At 41.7% G+C, this 24,575-nt stretch overlaps 2 protein-coding genes across 2 annotated transcripts in view; one reads left to right on the top strand and one right to left on the bottom strand.

Moving 5' to 3' along the window:
* Window positions 1-24,575, bottom strand: part of LOC134287962 (protein bicaudal D) — a 77,016-nt gene that overhangs the window by 4,778 nt on the left and 47,663 nt on the right. The window contains exons 3-10 of the mRNA XM_062851318.1: window positions 5,979-6,344; window positions 5,776-5,913; window positions 5,104-5,261; window positions 4,718-5,025; window positions 4,318-4,511; window positions 4,040-4,251; window positions 3,503-3,969; window positions 3,256-3,430 (exon numbers count right to left, since the gene is read on the bottom strand). Coding sequence (XP_062707302.1) covers window positions 3,256-3,430; window positions 3,503-3,969; window positions 4,040-4,251; window positions 4,318-4,511; window positions 4,718-5,025; window positions 5,104-5,261; window positions 5,776-5,913; window positions 5,979-6,344 — 2,018 coding nt within the window. The remainder of the gene's footprint in view (window positions 1-3,255; window positions 3,431-3,502; window positions 3,970-4,039; window positions 4,252-4,317; window positions 4,512-4,717; window positions 5,026-5,103; window positions 5,262-5,775; window positions 5,914-5,978; window positions 6,345-24,575) is intronic.
* LOC134287044 (tubulin beta chain-like) lies at window positions 12,934-14,436 on the top strand. Its single transcript, XM_062848754.1, has 2 exons — window positions 12,934-13,518; window positions 13,633-14,436. Exons 1-2 carry the CDS (start codon window positions 12,997-12,999, stop codon window positions 14,434-14,436), a joined length of 1,326 nt encoding a protein of 441 aa, XP_062704738.1. The 5' UTR covers window positions 12,934-12,996.

Genomic DNA, 24,575 nt, shown 5'->3' with positions numbered 1-24,575 from the left:
CGACCTACAGCTTTGAAAGAAGGTATTACTTCCAAATGCAGTTACGCCCTTTTGAAATGTTGGTGCCGAATTGTCTTGTTGACAATCCTGTTTGTACAGATAAATTTGTATAATGTATATGTCGCAGCGAAGCTAGTACGGATACTATCCATCTTAATAGTCATCTCGTTTTATAGAATGTCTCAACTCTAAACCCGTCGGTACCACAGATGAAGCAACTGCTGTTCCAGGTAAAGCTTACAGCATGTGTCCTGAAGAAGTAGTAGATGAACCCTGAGTCAAGTTATCGATGTACTTATAGTTGCGACAGGACCTTATCCTCGCAGAGCATCAGTGATGAAGAAACAGGACACAAATCGTCGTTTTTCTACCAGAATGTACAGTGACCCCACAATTTATGAATCGGCAAAAAAGATCACAGTTTATGGATCACTCATTTGATCAACATGGTGATTCATAAATAGTGTACACAATTAAAATGATTCATCGGTGTGGGGTCACTGTACGTGGATTGCGCACCAATATTGACGCTTTCTTCCTTGCAGTGACGGCATGGCATTGTGATGTAATTGTACTTACGCAAACTTGGCTCGATGCGCAAATTATATCTCCTCAACTTTATGGAAACTCCTACAAAGTCTTCAGAAATGACAGGAACCAACGAAATAGCAGAAAGACTCGTGGCGGCGATGTTCTCATCGCTATTTCATCTAGAATTAGCTGCTGTGGCGAATCCTCCCCTGTGCATGATTCTCTTGGGCAAATTTGAGTAAGACTTAAATTTCCCAGGGCATGGTAAAAGCCACGCAATACAGATACCATTGAGAACACTAGCCCAGCGACTCCTATCCTTACCCCCATGTAGCACCGGCTGGGCTTCGAGCAACCTTTAGGAAAATCGGGTAACCAATGCCGGTGGGAGCTTTGGTCTTAGGATGACAGGGAAAGGGGTTTGCTTCTGCAAACCTGAGCGTCTGTTCTCCAGGAGGAGCGGCTCACAACAGCGTCTGATCCCCATGTTAGGGGCGGATGATCAACGTCCGAGTACCAGGGAAGGACTGTAATCTCAACTGTGTACGATGGTCCTCCACAAAGTAGGGGTTTGGTGTCCGACCCTACGAGCCAGTCGTAAAAAAAACATTGTAACGGTGTAACGGAAAATCAGCAACAGAATAATACGAACCAAGACCAACGGCAACGACCCTAGCGAATAAAAAGGACTTGCGATTGGAAACTCAGTACGTGAAAATGCCGATCTCTCAACTTCGTTGGGAGCATCCGTATACTTGCCGATCTACTGAAGAACCGCGGGTTCGGCATCGTAGCGCTGCAGGAGGTGTGTTGGACAGAACTAATGGTGCGAACATTTAGAGGTAATCATGTCATCTACCAGAGTTGCGACAACACACGTGAGTTGAGAACATCTTTTATCGTGACATACAGGGGCGCAACCAAGAGCACCATCGGGTACGTGGAACGGAATCGACGGAACGAATGGTTCGACGAAGAGTGCAGAACGGCTTTGAAGGAGAAGAACGCAGCGAGGGCAGTAATGCTGCAGCAAGGGGCCCGACAGAACGTGGAACAGAAGCGGAAATAACAGACCTGCTTCTTTCGGGAGAAAAAGCGCCGCCTGGAAGAAGCGGAGTTTGAAAAAATGGAACTGCTGTGCCATTCCCAAGAAACACGGAAGTTCTATCAGAAGTTCAACGCATCCCGCAACGGCTTCGTGCCGCGAGCCGAAATATGCAGGGATAAAAACGGAGGCCCCTTGACGGACGGATGTGAGGCCATCGAAAGATTGAAGCAGCACTTCGATCAGCACCTGAATGGCGGGCAGAACGTAGGCACGGGAGACCACGGCAACGGAGGAAACGGCGACGCCAGTGCATGAACCAACTCCCACGCTGAGGAAAGTTAAGGATCCATCAGCTCATTCATCAGATGATATCGCAGCTGAACTCATCAAGATGGGCCCAGAAAAGTTGGCCACCTGTCTGCATCGGCTGATAGTCAGGATCTGGGAAACCGAACAGCTACCGTAGCAGTGGCAGGAAGGGACAATCTGCCCCATTCACAAGAAAGGTGACCATTTGGAATGTGAGACCTTCAGGGCGATCACTATTTTGAATGCTGCCTACGAAGTGCTATCCCAGATCATCTTCCGTCGTCTGTCACCTAAAGCGAATGAGTTCGTGGGAAGTTATCAAGGCGGTTTCTTCGACGGCCGGTCGACAACGGACCAGATCTTCACCGTACGGCAAATCCTCCAGAAATGCCGTGAATACCAGGTCCCAACGCATCACCTGTTCATCGACTTCAAGGCGGCATACGACAGTTTCGATCGCGCAGAGCTATGGAGAATCATGGACGAAAACGGCTTTCCTGGGAAGCTGACTAGACTGATTAAAACAACGATGGACGGTGTGCAAAACTGCTCAAGGGTTTCGGGTGAACTATCCAGTTCATTCGAATCTCGCCGGGGACTGCGACAAGGTGATGGACTTTAATGTCTACTCTTCAACATCGCTCTGGAAGGTGTTAGGTATGCGACGAGCCGGGCTCAACAGCCGGGGAACGATTTTCACAAAATCCGGTCAATTTGTGTGCTTTGCGGACATTATCGCCAGAACATTTAGAACGGTGGCAGAGCTGAAACGCGAAGCAACAAAGGTCGGACTGGTGTTGAATGCCTTAAAAACAAAGTGCATGCTGGTAGGCGGAACCAAACACAACCGGATCTGTCTGGATAGTAATGTTACGATAGACGGAGATACTTTCGAGGTGGTGGAGAAATTCGTCTACCTCGGATCCTTACTGACGGCTGACAACAACGTGAGCCGTAAAATTCGGAGGCGCATCATCAGCGGAAGTCGGGCCTACTACGGGTTCCAGAAGAAACTGCGGTCGAAAAAGATTAACCCACGTATCAAATGCACCATGTACAAAACGCTAATAAGACCGGTGGTCCTCTACGGACACGAGACATGGACCATGGTCGAGGAGGACCTGCAAGCACTCGGAGTTTTCGAGCAACGCGTGCTAAGGACGATCTTCGGCGGCGTGCAGGAGAACGGTGTGTGGCGGCGAAGGATGAACGAGAACGCCTTTATGGAGAAGTTAACCAGACTGATCAAAACCACGATTAACTATCCAGTTCATTCGGATCTCGCCGAAAACTGCGACATCATTGCCTTTGACATTAAATTCAAGAAAATATATACATATTGCGCAATTGCCCATCCAAGTACTTACCGGTCCATTTCCAGCTCTTCCAGCTTTTGGGTAAGGCCCAGTTTCTGCTGCACGGCCAACCGCAGCAGTTGGTTCAGAGTTTTCTTCTCCTCCTCGGCAGCCGACAGTTGGTGGGTCAGCTCATCGACCTGCGTAACGTATTCTTCGCAACGGGCGGCAAACATTGCCCGAAGACCTGAAAGAAAGCGGAATCAGAAATCATTAAAAACCATCCTAGAATGTATTGAAACTCTGGCGATAATCTTACTCGAGAAGGTAGCGGCGTCCTCCTTGAGGATCCTCAGCTCGTTTCGCAGCTTGGACATGGTGTCGCTCACCACCAGCTTCTCGTTCTCGTACTTGGACTTGAGGTTCGTCAGCGCCACCTCGGCCGTGTTCTTGTTCGATTTGAGTACCGTTCGCAGGGTGGCGATCTGTTCCCGTTTCGTCGAGAGCAAACTCTTGAGCTTGATGATCTGTTCATGCAAATCGGCGATCTCCTCCTTGGCGTCCTTGTCGCCGGCGGCCACGTCCGAGACCTTGTCCTTGTTCAGCTCGATCGTGTGCTCGACGGCGCTCTTGAGGTACTTGATCTGATCGCTGATCGTGTCGACGTACTTTTTGATCTCGACGGCATCGCTCAGCGCCTGCAGATCTTCGAAGACATGCGGCTTCGAGGTAAGGATGTCGGACTTGAGCTGCGACTGAATGGCGGACAGCGAATCGTTGTCGAAGCTGGTTGGGAAGGAGAAGTTAAGTAAGTACAAATACAGGAATACGGAAAATCTTTAGATCCAGTACAAACCTTAGATCGTCATTCTTGTGATCCAGCAGAACACGATTCGGTGTTTCACCGTTGACTGTGCAAACCAGATGGTACAGCTGGGCGAGATCGTCGCTGAGAGACACCAGATTGCTGCGGGTGGAATTGAGACTTTGGCCAGCGGTTTGAGACAGAGTCGTCAGCACGTGAACGTCACTGTGCAGATCCAGCGATTTCTGCTCTGAGGATAGTAACTGCAAAAGAGAAAATGAAATCGATCATTCAGTGGTATATTTCAGTAATCGGTTCGGAATACGTACCTTATTCTTTAGGTTGGTAATTTCATTACGCAGCACAGCCATGGCGTCTGAGCAGTTCAGACCCTTTTGCAGTTCGACTAGATCGGCCTTCAAGGTGTCGATTTCCTTCGAGCTGAGTGTGAACCAATTCGAGTATTGCAGGATGGCTTCGTTCAGCTTGTCGTTCATCACCTTGTCCTTGTTGTTCGACACATCTGCGGAGACAGTACGAGATCAAATTAATCAAAAATCGTATTTTTTTAAATAGCGGCATGCCCTATTAACAAAAGTGACCTAAGAAATTCAAAAGGAAACTAAATTTTAACAGTGTCTGAAAATGAACCAATCTCAAAGAGATTTTTGTTGTTTACGATTAGTGACTACTTCTGAGAAGCAATTCCAATCAACCAAACCAACATACTTGCAAATTTGTCCTCCGCCGCGATCTGCTTCTTGAGATTTGCCAGCGCATCCACATGGGCCGCCAGCAGCGTGATCTTGGCCATGAAGTTTTGCATCTCGTTCTGGCTCTTATCCAGATTCTGCTGAGCCTCTCGCAGGTTGGCCGTCAGGCTGAGCTTCTCGTTGTCGATCGACTCCAATTGCTTTTCCAATTTCTTCAGTTCGTTCAGATGAATCTCGGAGAACAGATCGACCTTGGTGCCGTCGGGTGACTTTAGGTCGGCCGTCTCTGCCTCCAGGGTTTCCAACCGTTTGAGTGTCGAGTCTCTGTGGGGTAGGCGAATGAGAAGGGATTAGGTTTAAAATGATAGGGTGGTGTTAATGATCCAGAACGTTTATACGTACTTCAGGGTAGGCAGTTCATCTTCACAATCGCTGCTATTCAGCGTGCTCTCCTCCATGCCCCGTATACTGATTGCCAGATTGCTAATGTTGTACATCGATTCCCGATTGATATGTGTATCAAGTTCCTTCTTCAGTGCATACTTTTGCTCACGCTCAATCTACAATGGATATCATTGTATAAAAGTTAATAGGTATTGCACAATATTCAGCAAAAACGAGCAAAAACTCAATGTTTTTATCTTCGATTTCCGTACAGCTTATTTTCAACCTAATGTAATGCGGGTAAACGGTACAACATTTGGGTGTAATAGTTGCGTTCCAGCATTCCGCGTTATGTTTGAAACTTTCCGCTAGTTTGCCAGAACGAAGAAAAAGTGGTTTGAATTCCATTTAAATGGAAATTGAAGCATGTTAGAAAACATGAAATTTGGAAAACAAACTTTTTTTAATGTATACGAACCAGTTTCAGTATATTAAACTCTCTAATAAAGATAAATAATAATAATAAACTTTGCTGTGCAGACAAACTTTGTCAAAGATCCTAACGTGATCTGAAGCTTCTAGTGCATTATGATCAAAAATGTTTTATTTTGATCCTTTCAAATAAAAAAAACAGATTTGTTCGCTCGTTTTGCCAACTATGCCTTAGTGGATGATCATCAGAAAACTTACTTGAAGCGCGGTCAATGCATCTTCCATTTGCTTCTCGGCGATCTTCTTCAAACTAGCCAACTCCTCCACTTGTGAGTTGAGCAACTCTATTTCCTCTGAGAGTCTTCGGATTTCGTGTTTGGCACCTTCAAATTCGACCTATGAAGAGATTTTCAAGACGTGAAACAGCATCTAAAAACGACCTTCTACCCATCAAACCTCACCTGTGAACTCCGCAAGCTGGCCACCTGCTTCTGTAGAGAAATATTCTCCTCCTCCAGTTCACTGTAGTCGCTGAGCATTCGTGTTTCCCTGTATTTCATGTCTTTGAGCTCGGCCTTTAACCGGGCCCGTTCCGCTTCCGCGCCGGATTTGTCCCGGCCGATTTCCGAGTTTTCCTGCAGCATGCGGTCCCGTTCGTTCGTGACCCGTTCCAGCTCGTGCCGCAGCTGTTTGGTTTCGTTCTCCAGCTCCAGAATCTGCAGGTTGAGGGACGTTTCCATCGCGGCGGATTCGTTGAGCAGGGCATCTTCCTGCTCGATGCCACTTTTGGTGGTGACTTGCTGTGTCTTTTGAAATTTTTGCAGCGCCTGTGGGATGAGAAAGAGAGCAGAAAAAAAAGAGCGACATCAATGAATTGCACAATCCTTCTGTTTATTTCCTGATGGTGATGAATGTGCTTTCACGCGCAAAGCGGCATCCTGTTGGGATGTTCCCATCATTTGAATGAAAAATATAAAACGACGAAAGGATGCTTCAGCACTTTTCAATAGTTTGTAACAGCTTCCGGTGAGAGAACGTGCATTATGGGGAAAGATATTACTATGCAGAACCACAAGGTTGTCCCACCTCTAGTAGGTTATTTACACCAGATTTACACATAAGGCAGATGTGCGTTTATAGGTAGACCACTAGTTGAACAAGTAAATGGTATTCACCGCATTCATTGTGACTGGATAGTTTTTTTATCACAGACAAATGCAGATCAAAGTTGTGTTCTTGTAACGAAAATAATTATGCCTGAGCTCTTTGTTAAAAGTTTGTAAAAGATAAAGGCTGCGTAACAAACGTAAATTTCACATGATAAATGTGAATAAAGATCAGCGGCGTTCAAAGAGTAGTGTATAAAAGCAGCAAATGGGCTCAGTGTTTTTGAATAAGAAGGGGGCTTTTGATTCAGTTGTTGTCGATGTTCTTTCCGAAAAACTACATGAAAGTGGCCTTCTGAACAATTTTTGTGTATGATTTGCTCTTTGAGAAGCAGATGAGTTTTGCTCATGGCGATTTGACAGTTTCACGAATTAGCTAGATGGGTCTCCCCCAGGGTTCATGTCTAAGCCCCATTCTTTACAACATTTATGTTAGAGACATAAAGCCTGTATCTGCAATAATTGGGACACAGAAGTACGGCTGTAGCTCTGTAATGAATCGGTAAAATTGGCCAACAAATTGACTGAGAACTCTTTGGTGTATGTTTATTATTTGTGCCAAATTTAATAAAAATCGATACATTACTTTTAACTGAGGATGAAAAACAAACAGACGTGGTTTTAAGCATTTTGTACAATCATGACCAATTCGCATAATAGATGGTTCTTTTACGCTACAGTTCAAAGTTCTGTGATGATAATTATGAAATTTCGTGAGCAGTTATGATACTTATAGAGACACTTTCTTGCAAAATTTCATCAACTTTGATCAATTGGTATGAAAGCTACTGGTGTTGATAGGGGTGAGTGTTAGTAAATTTTTTTCGTGTTTTTCATGTGCGATGTTTGCCTACTCATAACTTTTGAATGTCTCTGCCAATTTTCATGAAATTTTCACAGAAGGTAGTTGATTATGTGTATATTATGGCTGCAAAATTTGATGGCTATTGGTATAGCACTTTCAATAGTACAATCGAAACAATAAAGGGTGCTAACTGATTGCTGTCTGAGGGGCCAAAATCACGTTCAGTCCCAGTACATGTTTCGACAATAAATTGTGGATAGTGCATCGATTTTTTTTTGTAATTTGCATATGCAACAAAGGTAGATTTAGAATTTTGTGTTCAAAATTTCAGCCATTTCCTTTGGCAAATTCAAAAGTTACATCGCTGACAAGAAAAACCAGGGGCTGTACAAAATTCAGTGACGCACGTTCTACTCTTTCATTGCTACATTAAAAAGTACTCCACCGATTCTCATGAAATTTTGTAGGTGTAATCAACACATCTTAAGATGTTGTTAGGCCAAATTTGAGTAATTTTAATGTATCTATTGTAGAGTTGCAGCTGTATTTCTGTGTCCCGATTATTGCCGATACAGGCTTTAGATGATTGTCTCATGGAAAATTGCACGTTAAGACAGCTTGCGGATGACTGTTTTGTTTCTGTAACGGGATCAATAGCAGTCGATTTGCAAGGACCACTACAGGACACTTTGGACAATTTGTCTACTTGGGTTCTCAAGCTGGATATCGAATTATCTACGGAGAAAACTAAGATGGTCGTTTTTTTTTCTAAAAAACATAAACCGGCTAAGTTTCCGCCTGCAAACAGCCTTAAGGCAAATATTATGTTCACCCATTCGCCCATTAACCCATCGAAAACTGAAAAATGCCTAAAAACATTTTGAAACTTTTTTTTGTCATCTTCGTCGTATCTTTTTCGAAAGTTTTAGAAGGTCTTATGTTCTTCTACTTAAAAAAAAGAAATTTACATCGTCTTCGACCTTGCGGCCTCTACAGACTGAACAATACTAAAATCTGACAACGGACAACACATATAACACCCAGTGACCCAGTGACCCAGTTTACCTTACGGCAAATCCTCCAGAAATGCCGTGAATACCAGGTCCCAATGGAACACCTGTTCATCGACTTCAAAGCGGCATACGATAGTATCGACCGCGCAGAGCTATGGAGAATCATGGACGAAAACGGTTTTCCTGGGAAGCTGACTAGACTGATTAACCCTTTGGAGCCGGAGGGGTCATATATGACCCCGGCGATGAAACCGAGCATAACAAACGTGTTCGACACCAGCGAGGTTGCGTCGACAGCGGCAAAACAAATCGACTCCAAAAGGTTAAAGCAACGATGGACGGTGTGCAAAACTGCGTAAGGGTTTCGGGTGAACTATCCAGTTCATTCGTATCTTGCCGGGGACTGCGACAAGGTGACGGACTCTCCCCAGACAACCAGTCATCGTATAAGATGTTGCATAAGATGTTAAAGTGGAGGCGATATGCGTACATTTTACATGCGCCTAAATGGCGGCATGCACGCATAAGGCCTCCACTTTATCATCTTATGCAACATCTTATACGATGACTGGTTGTCTGGGTCATGTCTACTCTTCAACATCGCGCTGGAAGGTGTGATGCGACGAGCTGGGCTCAACAGCCGGGGAACGATTTTCACAAAATCCGGTCAATTTGTGTGCTTTGCGGACGACATGGACATTATCGCTAGAACATTTGGAACGGTGGCAGAACTGTACACCCGCCTGAAACGCGAAGCAGCAAAGATCGGACTGGTGGTGAATGCCTCAAAAACAATGTACATGCTGGTAGGCGGAACCGAATACGACCGGATCCGTCTGGGTAATGTTACGATAGACGGGGATACTTTCGAGGTGGTGGAGAAATTCGTCTACCTCGGATCCTTACTGACGGCTGACAACAACGTGAGCCGAGAAATTCGGAGGCGCATCATCAGCGGAAGTCGGTCCTACTACGGGCTCCAGAAGAAACTGCGGTCGAAAAAGATTCACCCACGCACCAAATGCACTATGTACAAAACACTAATAAGACAGGTGATACTCTACGGGCACGAGACATGGACCATGCTTCGAGGAGGACCTACAAGCACTCGGAGTTTTCGAGCGACGCGTGCTAAGAACGATCTCCGGCGGTGTGCAGGAGAACGGTGTGTGGCGGAGAAGGATGAACCACGAGCTCGCTGCACTTCACGGCGAACCCAGCATCCAGAAGGCGGCCAAAGCCGGAAGGATACGGTGGGCAGGGCATGTTGCAAGAATGCCGGACAACAACCCTGCACAGCTGGTGTTTGCAACTGATCCGGTTGGCACAAGAAGGCGTGGAGCGCAGAGCACGATGGGTGGACCAGGTGGAGTGTGACCTGCACACTAAGATCAGCTCGGTATTTTCCCCATCTTTTTACTGAGTTCTCAACAGCAGATTTAACTCGGTACGCTCGGTTATTTATTTTGCGGATATTCTATAAATGAGTTACCGAGCTCAGCTCACAAACTGTCAAAAGTTACTGAAGCACGGTAAATATCGTTACTGGTGAACGGTAAATACGATTACCGAGTGTACCGAAATAAATCTGCTGTTGAAAACTCAGTAAAAAGATGAAAAAAATACTGAACTCAGTGAAAAAATTACTGAGCTGGAACATCTGAATCTTAGTGTGTGGCGAGCATTGGGCGCGACCGAGGATGGAGAGCGTGTGGCTGCCGCTATTGTGGCGTACTATTGTTGATTATGTCTTGTCTTAATGATGTTAAACAAATAAATGTATGTATGACCCAGTGGATAATTTTTCGTCCAACGAAAAGTTTCCCCGACTGGAGCGGGAATCGAACCCACACTTCGAGGCTTACGAGACACGTAAACGACTGACGCCGCTAACCGCTCGGCCACGAAGCCCACACTTTACCGGGGTCTTTCATAGCTTAGTTTGTAAATTCACAGTTATAATTCATCATCATACTGACGGAGAAAAGAATCGATTACGGTCTCGTTCATTAGTTTTGCTGCACCCGGGACACCCGGGGCAGAATGGACACCCTCAATATTTTGAAATATGCGAACTTTTTTGAACTTTTAATGAATGGAGAATATAGTCCATTTATCTAAAACTTAGTTTCAGGAAAGAAACATTCGAAATTAAAATTATACTTGATTTTCCACGAAAAAGTTGCGTCCTCTGTTTTTTGTGCATGGAAATTATAATTTTCACACCATCTAAAATAAGATTTAGTGATTAATTGATTGCAGGTCAATTAAAACCTGATATTTCTAGAACACATGCAAGTTGTTTTGCTGTATCTACATGCTTAACATGATTATATTTTCTTTTTTATCATATCAAAAATCAAGTTTGGAAATATCTTCTGCTGCCGGGGCAAAATGGACACTCACCTTTTTGAAAGAAGCGTCAAGGGAAAAATATAACCTAAATCACAAACCAACCAAATTCTTTGATTTCAGTATATTTTCGGTTAAATGTTCACTATAGTAGACATAGGGTGAAACAAATTGGTAAAAAAACGACAGCAGTGGAAAATAGTTGTTCTAGGCACAGCTGTACATGCCGACAAAAACGAAGCTTCATCCAAAACAGCCAGAATTTGAATTAACTGAACAAAAATGAACTACTTCGGCGTATTATTCATCCATAATAGTTGTTTCGTAATGAAATGACTTTATAGGTGTAAATAATGTACGAAATTCGTAAAAGTCTCATGGTGTCCATATTGCCCCATGGGAGTGTCCATTCTGCCCCGTATGCTTGAAGACGGTCATGAAAAACTAATATTTTTCAAAACATTTCTTGAAGTGGATAAATCATTTTTCTTCGTGAGCATTCTTATGCAATAGATGCTAAATAGACTTTAAAAGGATACACGTATCAAAAAACTAAACTTTTTTGACATCTTGCCTGGTAAAGTTGACAAAAACCTTAGGGTGTCCACATTGCCCCGCCTACCTCTATTTGATTTTTTTTTCATGTATTTTCTGCAACACGAATCTCTTTGATTATCCTACAGTGTATTTTAACAACTTCAGTAACACCAGAAATGACAGCTCTTAGTTAATAATTGTGGAAGTCTTCATAAAAACCATGCTTGGAAAAGCTGGACACCAGGCCGTATTCCAGTTGGGTCGCAATGCCATGAACAGAAAGAAACAGATTTCATGGCTAGAGTGAAACGATGAACATAAATTTAATATGAAATAAATGAACTTCACACCAATAAACTACCCTGTACAATGTGCAAATTTTTGCCCCGCATAATGCGAACTTTTTCCCCTAGTATGATGCAAATATTAGTTATTTTGTGAATTCTGCTAGGCGCGAACTTTAGCCCCGCATTAATCCTCAGATGGAATGCAATGAAAGTTCAGAAAACCATCCCTTTAAAAATCAGGTACTAAAAATTGCCAAGTTAGTATCGTAATGGAAATTTCCTTCACTTTCTTGGACGTAGTCTATTCAAAATGGTCATCGACAGAAAGCTCTCAGTTAATAACTGTGGAGGTGCTCATAGAACGCTAAACTGAGAATCAGGCTTTGTCTCAGTGGGGACGTTACATCAAGAAGAAGAAAACATTCGCAGACGAATGTTCCGCAGACACTACATGACGGGCTGCAATCTGTCTATGATTGAGAATCCCAAGGTTTCTTCGTTGAACACTGCTTGACCGAAGTCCGGTTGGACTGTCCTTATCGGTGTTGATCGCTGACCTGGAGTAAACTTATTTATTCTGTCTGGATTGATTGCCGCAATGGACGCTATGGTCGTGTATCCTTAGGACACTAGAGTATTGGCAGCGTCGAGGATGAACACCTTGGTTGACCATCTGTTCTGATGAACTTTAGCATCTCAGCATTCATTTTGTACTTACAAAACACTCTGTGAGGTATTTGCTCTTTGAAAGAAGCACGACACTAAACAATGGAGTAGCATCTCAAACTTATTTGACTGTAGTTTAATAAGTTTGTGTTGGCATGCAACACTCATTGGCAACGCCGTAAACTTTCCTAACGGCTGCGGCGAGATTCTAACTCGCGCTCTTCAGCACGATGCGACTAACAGCTTGCTGACTCACGATCCACATGGACATGGCGCATCACCCAATGAGAGTATATTACAGGTGGGGAAGAAGAAGAGATGGCTATGTATTAGTAAGCAAAGAAAAATGTAAACACAAATAGTGACGTCACTATTTGACACGCGATCTTATGGGAGCTTGCTTTGCTTGTAGTAATGACATGTTTTGCACCAAACACGGATCTCACGCACACGAAATGTCTCTTCCACACCTTCATTAGACTCTCATTGCGCATCACCCCTTATATGACGGATGACGGATATTCCGTAGAATCTTGTTTCACGAACGAACAAAGCAGGCATGTAAAATTTCATGCCAGTAATCCAAAAACTTCATTCGGAAAAACATCAAAAAAACAATATTTCGGTAAAACCCTACCTCAAAATTTGTAGTGATGCGTGAAATTGTCACCCTACATTTGGGACAATGCGGCAACAAAATCGCCCAAACCTTCTGGGAAACCATATGCGAGGAGCACTGCCTGAACGAGCGGGGCCAGTTCATTGGGAAACATTTTCTACCCCTGCAACGGATCAACGTGTACTTTGAGGAAGCTCCCTGCTGCAACTTCGTCCCGAGGGCAATCTTTGCCGATCTGGAACCGGGAGCGATGGTCGGATTGAAGTGCAGCCGCTTCGGGCAGCTGTTTTCTCCGGAGAGTATGGTTAATGGAATGCTAGGAGCGGGTAACAACTGGGCTCGCGGTTATCATACGGAAGGCGCCGAGATGTTGGATCGGATCATGAATGTGGCCCGGAAAATGGTGGAAGGATGCGATTGCTTCCAGGGTTTTCAGCTGGTGCATTCGATCGGCGGAGGAACCGGATCCGGATTGGGAACGTTGATGATGGAGAATCTGAAGGACGAGTATCCTCGGAAGATACTGAATACTTTCAGTGTGATCCCATCGGAGAAGGTAATTCTTGATTTTTGAAGGTTCTTTATCAAAACATGATAACAGTCATAATTTTTTTCACAAAATCAATCGACACAGCGTACCTACTAGAAATATTGATTACTCAAATTTCAGGTATCTGAAGTGGTGGTGGAACCATACAATGCTGTGTTCGCGTTGAATGCCATGACCGACTGCAGTGATGAAACGTTTTGTCTGGATAATGAAGCTCTATATAACATCAATATGACGACTCTTCGTGTCGAAAAACCCACCATAGACGATCTGAATCACCTAATTTCAATGGCGATGTCAGGCATCACCTGCAGTTTTCGTTACCCCGGTCAGCTCAACTCGGACCTCCGAAAACTGCTGACCAACATGGTACCCTACAGAAAGTTGCACTTTTTCGTACCGGGGATTGCACCACTCACCTCCAAGGAAAGTCAATGTTATCGAAGTCTCTCGGTGTCGGAATTGGTTTATCAGATTTTCGATGAACAGAACCTTATGGCAGCCTGCTCGCCATCGAAGGGAAAATATCTAACGGCGGCTGCTCTCTTTCGAGGACGCGTATCCACCAGAAATGTGGAAGAACAAATCGCCAACGTTAGGCAGAAAAATCATGGCTGCTTCTCCCATTGGATACCGAACAATGTGAAATCAGCCATTTGTGACATTCCACCGGCTGGGATGAAAATGTCTGCAACATTTATAGCGAATACCACCGCCATCACTCAGCTGTTTCAACGACTGCTGAACCAGTTCGGGACCATGTACCGTAGAAAGGCTTTCCTCCATTGGTACACCGGTGAAGGGATGGAAGAAAAGGAGTTTATCGATGCCGAGCACAATTTGAGGGAGTTGATCAAGGAGTACGAGAGCCAAGAAGAAGGGACCGCGGGATCAACGTTAGGTTCGATGCATGGTGATGAATAAACTTTGTATTGGTGGCATGACATTTTTGAAATTTAGTTGTTACATTGGGCCGTATGAATAAAAAGTAGTAATCCACAGTTTACTACAATTTTGTAGTAAATACTACAATTATTGGTATGAATAAAAGTAAACAAAGCATTTACTACACTACAAGTTTCGAACTTACTACTTTTGTGGAACATGTTCCACAATCGGTATGAATAAAAGTAGTATTTACTACAAGAAATTTGTAGTCTGCTCCTGAGGTTGCTACAAAGTCTGTGATGCGTGTGTATGAAATCACAACTTGTGTTTGCAGTTCTCTTTTGACAATTGCGCTTATTTTTTTTTCAACAAAAAGATTAATCTTCGAGAATGTTTAATTAGATGCAAGTTTCAACGAACATTACCTTCCGGAAACCGAAGAAAGTACCATCAAGTTCCAGCAAAATACGATGTTTTGCCGTCGTGGTCCCATGGGGAGGGTTTTTGAGCAATTTACCCCACATGGAGCACCGCGATGATGTGGCAATTGAATTTTCATGATTTTTTACAGACAATAGTGGCTTTTGCTGCGGCTTTTTATTAATGTTCTGGTGAGTTGAAGCTACTGAGGAAGTCTGTAAGCGTGGTGGCCTGTGGCGCAGCGGCGACCGTGAGTGCATGCCGATACACATGGCGCAATTGAGACAGATTTTTATCCAGCTAAGGTGCCCTCACGATCACCGCGGTATCATGTAAAACGAATGTGGAGTACTTCTTCAGTATTGTTAACTTGAATGAGGAAACTATTGCATTAATCACTGTTTTGCGACCATAGGTGGAGAAAAGCAACCAAGAATTAACTACCAAAACAAAAACAAATAAAGTAGTAACAAATAGTAGTAAAGTAGTAAATCGAAATTTTCGAAAGTAGTATCTACTACATTGTTCGAAAAATGGTTTTATTCATACCAAAGCTACTACTTTGGAGTGGATCATATTTCAAAGTAGTAACTACAAAGCACGAGTAGTTACTACTTTTTATACATACGGGCCATTGATGTAAGATGTCGCCTTTAGTAAAGTTGTTGCTTCAGGCTTCTGAACAACTTTATTCAGGGCAACATCTTTTTCCTCAGTTTGTTTTAGATATGGTGGATGATGCTAAACTTTTTTTGGGAGATTTGTTCTTGTTGTTATACTATTAAGTAAGTCTATTTGTTTATGGCGGGTAGGGTAATTGGGAAGTTGGTATTGCATTTCCTGAATAACACATTTTTTGGAATGATTCATCTCCTGAATGCGATGTCTATATATTAACAAGAAATAATGTTAAGGTAAGTGAAGCGTTTTTTTTGCAATTTCTCATCGTAATAGGCTGTTTTACCTCACGTAAATCTGACAGGAAAAGGCCTACTTTCCCACACCAAACAAGCAGTGCTGTAATGATTCATTACAGCACTGATTTGCGTTGCGAAATGAACCATTACAGCACTGTTTTCAGTTTTGATCAACTTCTTGATGCTTTCTGGACGCAGTTTTGAAAAATTGTGACAACTGCACAGTATAACCTGCTACGACCAGACTTTGAAAGAGTTTTGTTGAAAACTATCCTCAAGCGGTAATTTATAAAAATACAAAAAACGTTGTGCGCAACACGGCGCAGAACTCGATTTTACAGCACTTGTAATTACCCAACTCGGCAAGCCGGCAAATAGGTTGCATTAATAGAGAGAGAAAATTTTTGATGCACATTACTAAAAAAGTCATAGCTAGTTGAACATGCTTTGAAGAGTGAAAATTTTGCCTATCTAGAACATTTTATCTATCCCAAGAGAAAGCAATTTTATAGAAATCTGCAAAGAAGGGAACATAGGTATTAGCGTGGGACACCAAAAGACATTTTACTCCTGTACACTTTTTGAGTTCCATTTTGGTCCCATTTCAACTGTGCAAAATTTCAGCTCGATCGGAGAAACTATATTTTAGCGCCAGCCGTTTTAAGTTTACATACGATTTACTATGGGGAAAATCACTTTTTCAAAGAAAAATCGCCACAGGTTGCCCCTTAACCCCTAAAAATAAATCGATGAATGATTTCTGCTGCAAATTTTACGAGGAACCAACCCTCCGAAGACCGCAAAGCGATCTAAAGCATGTGGAAAAAGTTATTGACTGAAAACTGAATCACATGCCAACGCTGTTTAACATGTAAGGAATAACAATAAATAATAAAATCTCGTCATTTTATCGATCGGGGGAGGCTTAATAACTTTTTCCACGAACGTCGCATCGGTTTGTGGTATTTGGAGGCCTAATTCCTCGTGAAGTTTTCTACAGAAATCATACATCGACTTATTTTTAGGGATCAAGGGGTGACTCCTAGCGATTTTTCTTTGCAGAAGTAAAATTTTCCCATAGTAAATCGTATGAAAAACTAAGAATGGCGGGCGCTAAAATATAGTTTTTCCGATCGATCTGAAATTTTGCACAGTTGATATGGGACCGAAGTGGAACTCAAAAAGTATACAGGAGTTAGAGTTTTTCCATTTTTTTTTGTATTTTCCCATATAAACCGTGTACCAGGCTAATAGGTATGTACGGGTCAGGGATAGAACGCAAGACATTCTGCGATATCCATTATTAGACCACCAATCGTAACTAGTCCAGAGATAACGATTCCGGTAGACATAAATCAAAACTGACCCGTCCGCGCCTAGGTTATAGAATTATGAGAACGCTGTCCTAATTCAATTCCCCACCTAAATAACCATAACGAAAAGGCACAAATTCAAATTTCATGCGGAATTAAATGGTTGATTTTCACCTTTCCCATTTCCAATGATACGGCGCGACGGCAATCATGTGCCTACCCACCTTGCTCTTCGGTTGGCGTGCTGCTAGGTATAGCTCTCGTCGATGAAAAACGATACCGACGACGTCGGCACCGGATTCAAACCACACCTTCGACCCACCATCCGGTGAGACCGATCCATAAATTTGTGCCGACACCGTTCTAGACATACACACATGTATGTAAGAGCACAAACCTACCAGTCTACCAGTCTGTGAGGATAGGCTGGGTTGGTTATCCTCCGAAGCACCACACCCTAAAGGTGGTAAACCTGTCAAAGTCTATTGCCATCGTGAGCCTATCAAAAAACGCCGTTGAACGATAGTCCGGGACTTCACGTTCGATTTCTCCACCTACTAGTAGCATTGGAGCAGCACACGAGCATCGACTAGAATCGCGAACAAAAGGTAGGATAATAGTAATCGCGTCTTAGCAATACAATGGAAATTTGCTCAGCAGCCTATATATTTAGCGAATATCATTAGTTCGAGAAGCAATTAAAGGGGCCTCTCTCACTCTGTGTCGGAATGGTTCAGAAAAAAGTTCTACCTGGTTGATCCTGCCTCTGGTATGGCGTAATGTAGATGACGTAGGGAAAACAGGGCTGGTAGTGTTCAACATTTTACAAAGCTAGCCGAGTCCTTAACTCCAGGGCATTACAATGTCATACAACGCCAGGAAGATTTTCTCTTAACATTTCGGAGTACCAAGGATAACAATGACCGATAATCGCTATCGTAGTTTGCATGGTGATTGAGGTAGATTCTGTAGAACTTGAAAGTCCTGAACTCCAGGACATTTTGCACACCTTACACCCCGTAAAACCTCAGAAAGAATTTTCTCGTAACATTTCTTTCGGTGTACCATGGAAACAATGACCGATAATCGCTGTCGTAGTTTGCATGGTGATTGAGACAGATGTTGAGCTCGAAAGTCCTGAACTCCAGAGTATTTTGCACACCTTACGATGTCGTACAACCTCAGAAAGATTTTCTCGTAACATTTTGGAGTATTATGGATAACACTGACCGATAACCGCTAACGTAGATTCAATGGTGAGTGTTTTAAATTTTGTAGAATTTTAAAGTTCTGAACTTAAGGACATTTTTCAAACCTTGAAATGTCCCGAAACCGTAAAAAGTGCTTCTCGGTCAATTACAAAGCATCTCTGAATATAATGGACAAAAGCCGCAAAGTTATATTGAATTGGAGCTGCGGTAGATTCTGTTGACCATGTAAACCCTAACTCCAGGATAATTTGGATATCCTCTCGAATGTATGCACCAACAACAAACCAAAAAACAGCTGCCCGCTTATGTCTTGCGGCTCATAATTGTCCCATGAATGTATTGCATTGATTACATTCAGGTACTTATGACTTCAATTCCATAACGTCTTGGAGGCCTTGAGGTCAGCTAAGTATATTGGACATTATTACCGAAGTAATTCAGACATCAAGGATCTTCGTAACGTAACCTATTTTTCAATGACGAAAATCATGAGTATGAACAATTTTACGGAACATTTCCGAAAAATACGAAAAAAAACCCGATTTAATCCACCTATGGTGAACAGAACCCTTCTTACACTTATTAAAACTATTGTTGTATTATTTGTATTTAACATATTTATTTTGTGTGATGGACCAAAAGTTCTAGAAAATATTGTGGATTTGGCATCTAGTGAATTGGTTTCCAAAATAGCATCATGGACCATGGACTAAACTACCAGAAATGCCAGACACCTTCTAGAATCTTGTGTGAAATTTTTAAAAAATAGCTTACATATTCTGGAATATTGTATCTTTTGTTAACTGCCAAAAGATCTTGAATCGATTAACAAATGGATAAAAAAAAATCAGCGAGATATACTTTGTCTAATATCTCTTAATGAGTCGATTAAATTAACTCCGAAGAACTTGGTATTCATGGTTATGGTGCAAAAAGGACAAAAATGATATATCTACTCAGTTAATCAGTTTTGGCATTAGCTAGTTATTTTCGCTGTCCGGTTCTTGCATTTTGTTTTGTAACATATTGTTAGTTTTCATTAAATTCCTGTGTATTTCATTGAAAACAACAATGCACTTTGTCACCATTATTTATTGAAAATTAATTTCCCATGGACTGGTCAAAAACTAATGCAAGATATCAAGTAAGTGAATAGATTAATAAAAAAGAATTTATAGAAATACTCTTCGTAAGATATCTCAGTAATCAAATGTCGAATCGAAATAAAATTTCAGGGCCTTATACAAGGATATTGTAGCTTTCATTTGGTGCTTAGAGAACCCAAATCGGTTGGTACCCTTGGTCAAAAATCTCTCAAAAAGTTAACCTTACTCACAAGTACTCTTTGAAAGATATCTCGGTAACCAAATGTCCTATCCTAATGAAATTGTATAGGGTTCTACTAGAATGTTGTAGCTTTCATTTGGTGCCAGGATAACCGAAATCGGTTGACAGACGGCCAGAATATTTATTATGATACACTTGGTCAAAAATCTCAAAAGGTTTAGTTGTATAAATCCTAAGTACTCTTCGAAAGATATCTCTGTAACCAAATGTCCAATCAAAATCAAATTTCTGGGTGATCTACTAGGATGCTGTAGCTTTCATTTGGTGCCAAGAGAACCAAAATCGATCGACAAACGGCCAAAATATTTGTTATGATACACTTGGTCAAAAATCTTAAAAAGTTTAGATGTATGACTCATAAGTACTCTTCGAGAGATATCTCGGTAACCAAACGTCCAATCGAAAAAAAATTCAATAGCGTTCTACTAGGATGTAGTAGCTTTTATTTGCTTCCAAGAGAACTCAAATCGGTTGGCAGACGGCTGAGAAACGTGCGTGACTTTTTTTTTGTAACGCACACACACACACACACACACACACACACACACACACACACACACACACACACACACACACACACACACACACACACACACACACACACACACACACACACACATACACACATACACACACACACATACAGACATTTGCTCAATTCGTCGAGCTGAGTTCATTGGTATATGAGACTTGGCCCACCGGGCCTCGGATCGAAAGTCGGTTTTTCGAGCGATATTTATACTCTTCTTATGGGTGTAAGAAGGGTAAATATTACAAAGAGATAGTAGCTTTCATATATTTGAGGCAATTGCATTTTCATGCAGAGCTCCTTGAGAAACCAAATTTGATCATAAAAAACCCGATTTAATCCACCTATGGTGAACAGAACCCTTCTTACACTTATTAAAATTAGTGTTGTATTATTTGTATTTAACATATTTATTTTGTGTAATTGACCAAAAGTTCTGGAAAATACTGTGGATTTGGCCACTAGTGGATTTGTTTCCAAAATAGCATCATATACCATGGACTAAACTACCAGAGATGCCAGACACCTCCTAGAACCTTGTAAGGAATGTTTAAAAAATAGCTTATACATTCTGGAATATTGTATCTTTTGTTAACTGCCAAAAGATCTTGAATCGATTAACAAATGGGTAAGAAAATCAGCGAGATACACTTTGTCTAATATCTCTTAATCAGTCGATTAATTTAGCTCCGAAGTACTTGGTATTTATGGTTATGGTGTAGAAACGACAAAAACGATATATCTACTAAGTTAATCAGGTTTGGCATTAGCTATTAATTTTGGCTGTCCGGTTCTTGCATTTTCCCACAATATATAAAAGCTTTCAATTAACGTATTGTTAGTTTTCATAGAATTCCTGTGTATTTGTAATTTGTTATTTGTAATTTTGTTGAAAACAATAACCTGCTAGTATACACTTTATTGAAGTCAGCATTATTTATTGAAAAATAATTTCCCATAGACTGGTCAAAAACTCATGCAAGATAACAAGTGAATATAATAATAAAAAAGAATTTATTGAAATACTCTTCGTAAGATATCTCAGTAATCAAATGTCGAATCGAAATAAAATTTCAGGGCCTTTTACAAGGATATTGTAGCTTTCATTTGGTGCTTAGAGAACCCAAATCGGTTGACAGACGGCTGAGATATTTATTATGGTACCCTTGGTCAAAAATCTCTCAAATAGTTAACCTGTATTACTCCCAAATACTCTTTGAAAGATATCTCGGTAACCAAATGTCCAATCCCAATGAAATTGTATAGGCTTCTACTAGAATGATGTAGCTTTCTTTTGGTGCCAGGAGAACTGAAATCGGTTGATAGACGGCTAAGATATTTATTATGACACACTTGGTCAAAAGTCTTAAAAGGTTTAGTTGTATATATCCAACTCGATCCGTACTCTTCGAAAGATATCTCTGTAACCAAATGTCCAATCGAAATAACATTTCTGGGCGATCTACTAGGATGCTGTAGCTTTTATTTGGTGCCACGAGAACCCAAATCGATTGACAAACGGCCGAAATATTAATTTTGATACATTTGTCCAAAAATCTTAAAAAGTTTAGATGTATGACTCATAAATACTCTTCGAGAGATATCTCGGTAACCAAACGTCCAATCGAAAAAAAATCAATAGCGTTCTACTAGGATGTAGTAGCTTTCATTTACTTCCAAGAGAACTCAAATCGGTTGACAGACGGCTGAGAAACGTGCGTGACTTTTTTTGTAACGCACATACACACACACACACACACATACAGACATTTGCTCAGTTCGTCGAGCTGAGTTCATTGGTATATGAGACTCGGCCCTGCGGGCCTCGGATAGAAAGTCGGTTTTTCGAGCGATATTTATACCCTTCTTATGGATGTAAGAAGGGTAAAAAGGCTTTTCCTACATACATTCAATGATATTTTTGCTACTGTTTATTAAGCTCAAATATTACAAAGAGATAGTAGCTTTTATGTATTTGATGCAATTGCATTTTCATGCAGAGCTCCTTGAGAAACCTAATTTGATCATAAAAAAGGCTTTTCCTACATACATTCCGTGATATTTTTGCTACTGTTTATTAAGCTCAAATATTACAAAGAGATAGTAGCTTTTATGTATTTGATGCAATTGCATTTTCATGTATAACTAACTTGTGTAACCAAATATGATCATAAAAAATCTGTTGACAAACGGCTGAGAAATGTATTATGATACATTTTATCAAAAATCTCTCAAAAGCGTAAATTTCATTACTCCTTAGTACTCGTGGAAAGATATCTCAGAAACAAAATGTCCAAACGGCATGAAATTTAATAGCATACTACTTGGATGCTGTAGCTTTCATTTGATGCTGAGAGAACTCAAATCGATTGACACACGGCTGATTCATTTATTATGAAGCATTTTGTCAAAGACCTCTTAAAAAGTTAAGTTGTATTACTCCAAAGTACTCCCCGAAAGATATCTCGGTTACAAAATGTCCAATCGGAATGAAATTCAAAAGCGTTCTTCTAGGGTGCAGTAGCTTTCGTTTCGAGCCTTAAGAACCCGATTCGGTTGATAGACGGCTGAGAAATTTATGGTGATACACTTTGTCAAAAATATCTAAAATAATTAAGTTGTACTACTCCCTAGCACTCTTTGAAAGATATCTCGGTAACCGAACGTCCAATCAAAAAAACAATTCAATAGCGTTCTACTAGGATGTAGTAGCTTTCGTTTGGGGCCTTAAGAACCTAAATCGGTTGATAGACGGCTGAGAAATTTATGGTGATACACTTTGTCAAAAATATCTAAAATAATTAAGTTGTACTACTCCCTAACACTCTTTGAAAGATATCGCGGTAACCGAACGTCCAATCAAAAAAAAAAATTCAATAGCGTTCTACTAGGATGTAGTAGCTTTCGTTTGGGGCCTTAAGAACCCAAATCGGTTGATAGACGGCTGAGAAATTTATGGTGATACACTTTGTCAAAAATATCTAAAATAATTAAGTTGTACTACTCCCTAGCACTCTTTGAAAGATATCTCGGTAACCGAACGTCCAATCAAAATAAAATTCAATAGCGTTCTACTAGGATGTAGTAGCTTTCATTTGCTTCCAAGAGAACTCAAATCGGTCAACAGACGGCTGAGAACCGTGAGTGACATTTTTTTGTAACATACATACACACACACACACACACATACACACACACGCACATACAGACATTTGCTCAATTCGTCGAGCTGAGTTGATTGGTATATGTGACTCGGCCCTGCGGGCCTCGGATCGAAAGTCGGTTTTCCAAGCGGTATTTATACCCTTCTTATGGGTGTAAGAAGGGTAAAAAGCCAGAAGAAGTTTATCAATACATTTTCTAGTGCAACTATTCCCCTTGATGTATACAAAATTTCAGCTTAAAAGCTTAAAACACCACTGAGATCTCGATTTTTGAAAATTTTTGGACCTCCTGCCATTTTAAGGGTTGAAGAATCAAGTATAAAAATGATGAGCTTCAATACGTTGACTATTTCATTCCTCCAAGGTCACAAGTCGGGCCCTAGCCAGGCGTCTCAGAAGGCTGGGCCTTTGCGGAGTAAAGAGAGCAGGGGGTTGACCTTGTGAGGGTCTTTGGCCATAATAGGTAAGGGCGGATTAGAGGAGAACGGCCCTCGGACTCAGAGCAGTTTTCAGCAGGCGAGATAAAAACGATGCTCTCATCATCAAAAGTACTCGGAGGTCTTGAAGGAAAAGAGGAGCGATTCTAAGTTCACGGTTTTGGGAGCCGACGTACTAAGTATCAGACGTACTCGTACCGATGAAGTGATCCTTGAGCTTAGCGCAAGAGCTCCGCCTTCGAATGTCTGGCGAAGGAAGTCGTTTGCGAAGAAGTATAGAAGAGAGCCATCATCGTTGAAGCGACTCTCCAGTGTACAAATCTAAATGAAATCACGGATGCGGAAGAGGTTGCGACAACAGTGCAATATACAAGAGGCACCGCGGCCGCCCGACTGCGAAAAGTTCTCTATAGAAGCCTTATATAGAGTTAGAACTAGCTAATGACAGTACAAAAAGTACCTTTAAACGGAATGAAGCGAAATGGATCATTCACGTTATAGTTCTGGCCTAACAAATAGTTCGTACTGGAGGATGGATGAAGCATACACTCACAGCAACCATCTAATGGTTTGCTACAGTATGGACTACAATGAAACATGCAGCGGGCGAAGGAATGGGACGATCAGGCCAAGCCCAAGCCAAGCCCTCATTGATGGGAGAAGAAGACATCATACTTCAACGACGAAGTCTTTAGGAAACCGTTTTGTGTTAGAGTGCCAATTTTGAAATTCATCTTTCGACATTTCTTCGGAACGTTTTCGAGTTACCAAAACATATATTACAGTTTGCTGCCGACGAATAATTCTTCCTAGTGGAATATATTTAGTGGCCATCTA

This window comes from Aedes albopictus, chromosome 2 (genome assembly GCF_035046485.1).
Source record: "Aedes albopictus strain Foshan chromosome 2, AalbF5, whole genome shotgun sequence".
Lineage (NCBI taxonomy): Eukaryota > Metazoa > Arthropoda > Insecta > Diptera > Culicidae > Aedes > Aedes albopictus.
This window is presented reverse-complemented; position numbering and strand designations above follow the sequence as displayed.

Bases quoted from the DNA above. Each gene is read 5' to 3' on its own strand.
- LOC134287044 (XM_062848754.1), top strand. From the start codon at position 12,997: ATGCGTGAAATTGTCACCCTACATTTGGGACAATGCGGCAACAAAATC. The intron at 13,519-13,632 runs GTAATTCTTGAT...CTCAAATTTCAG, and splicing joins GTGTGATCCCATCGGAGAAG to GTATCTGAAGTGGTGGTGGA.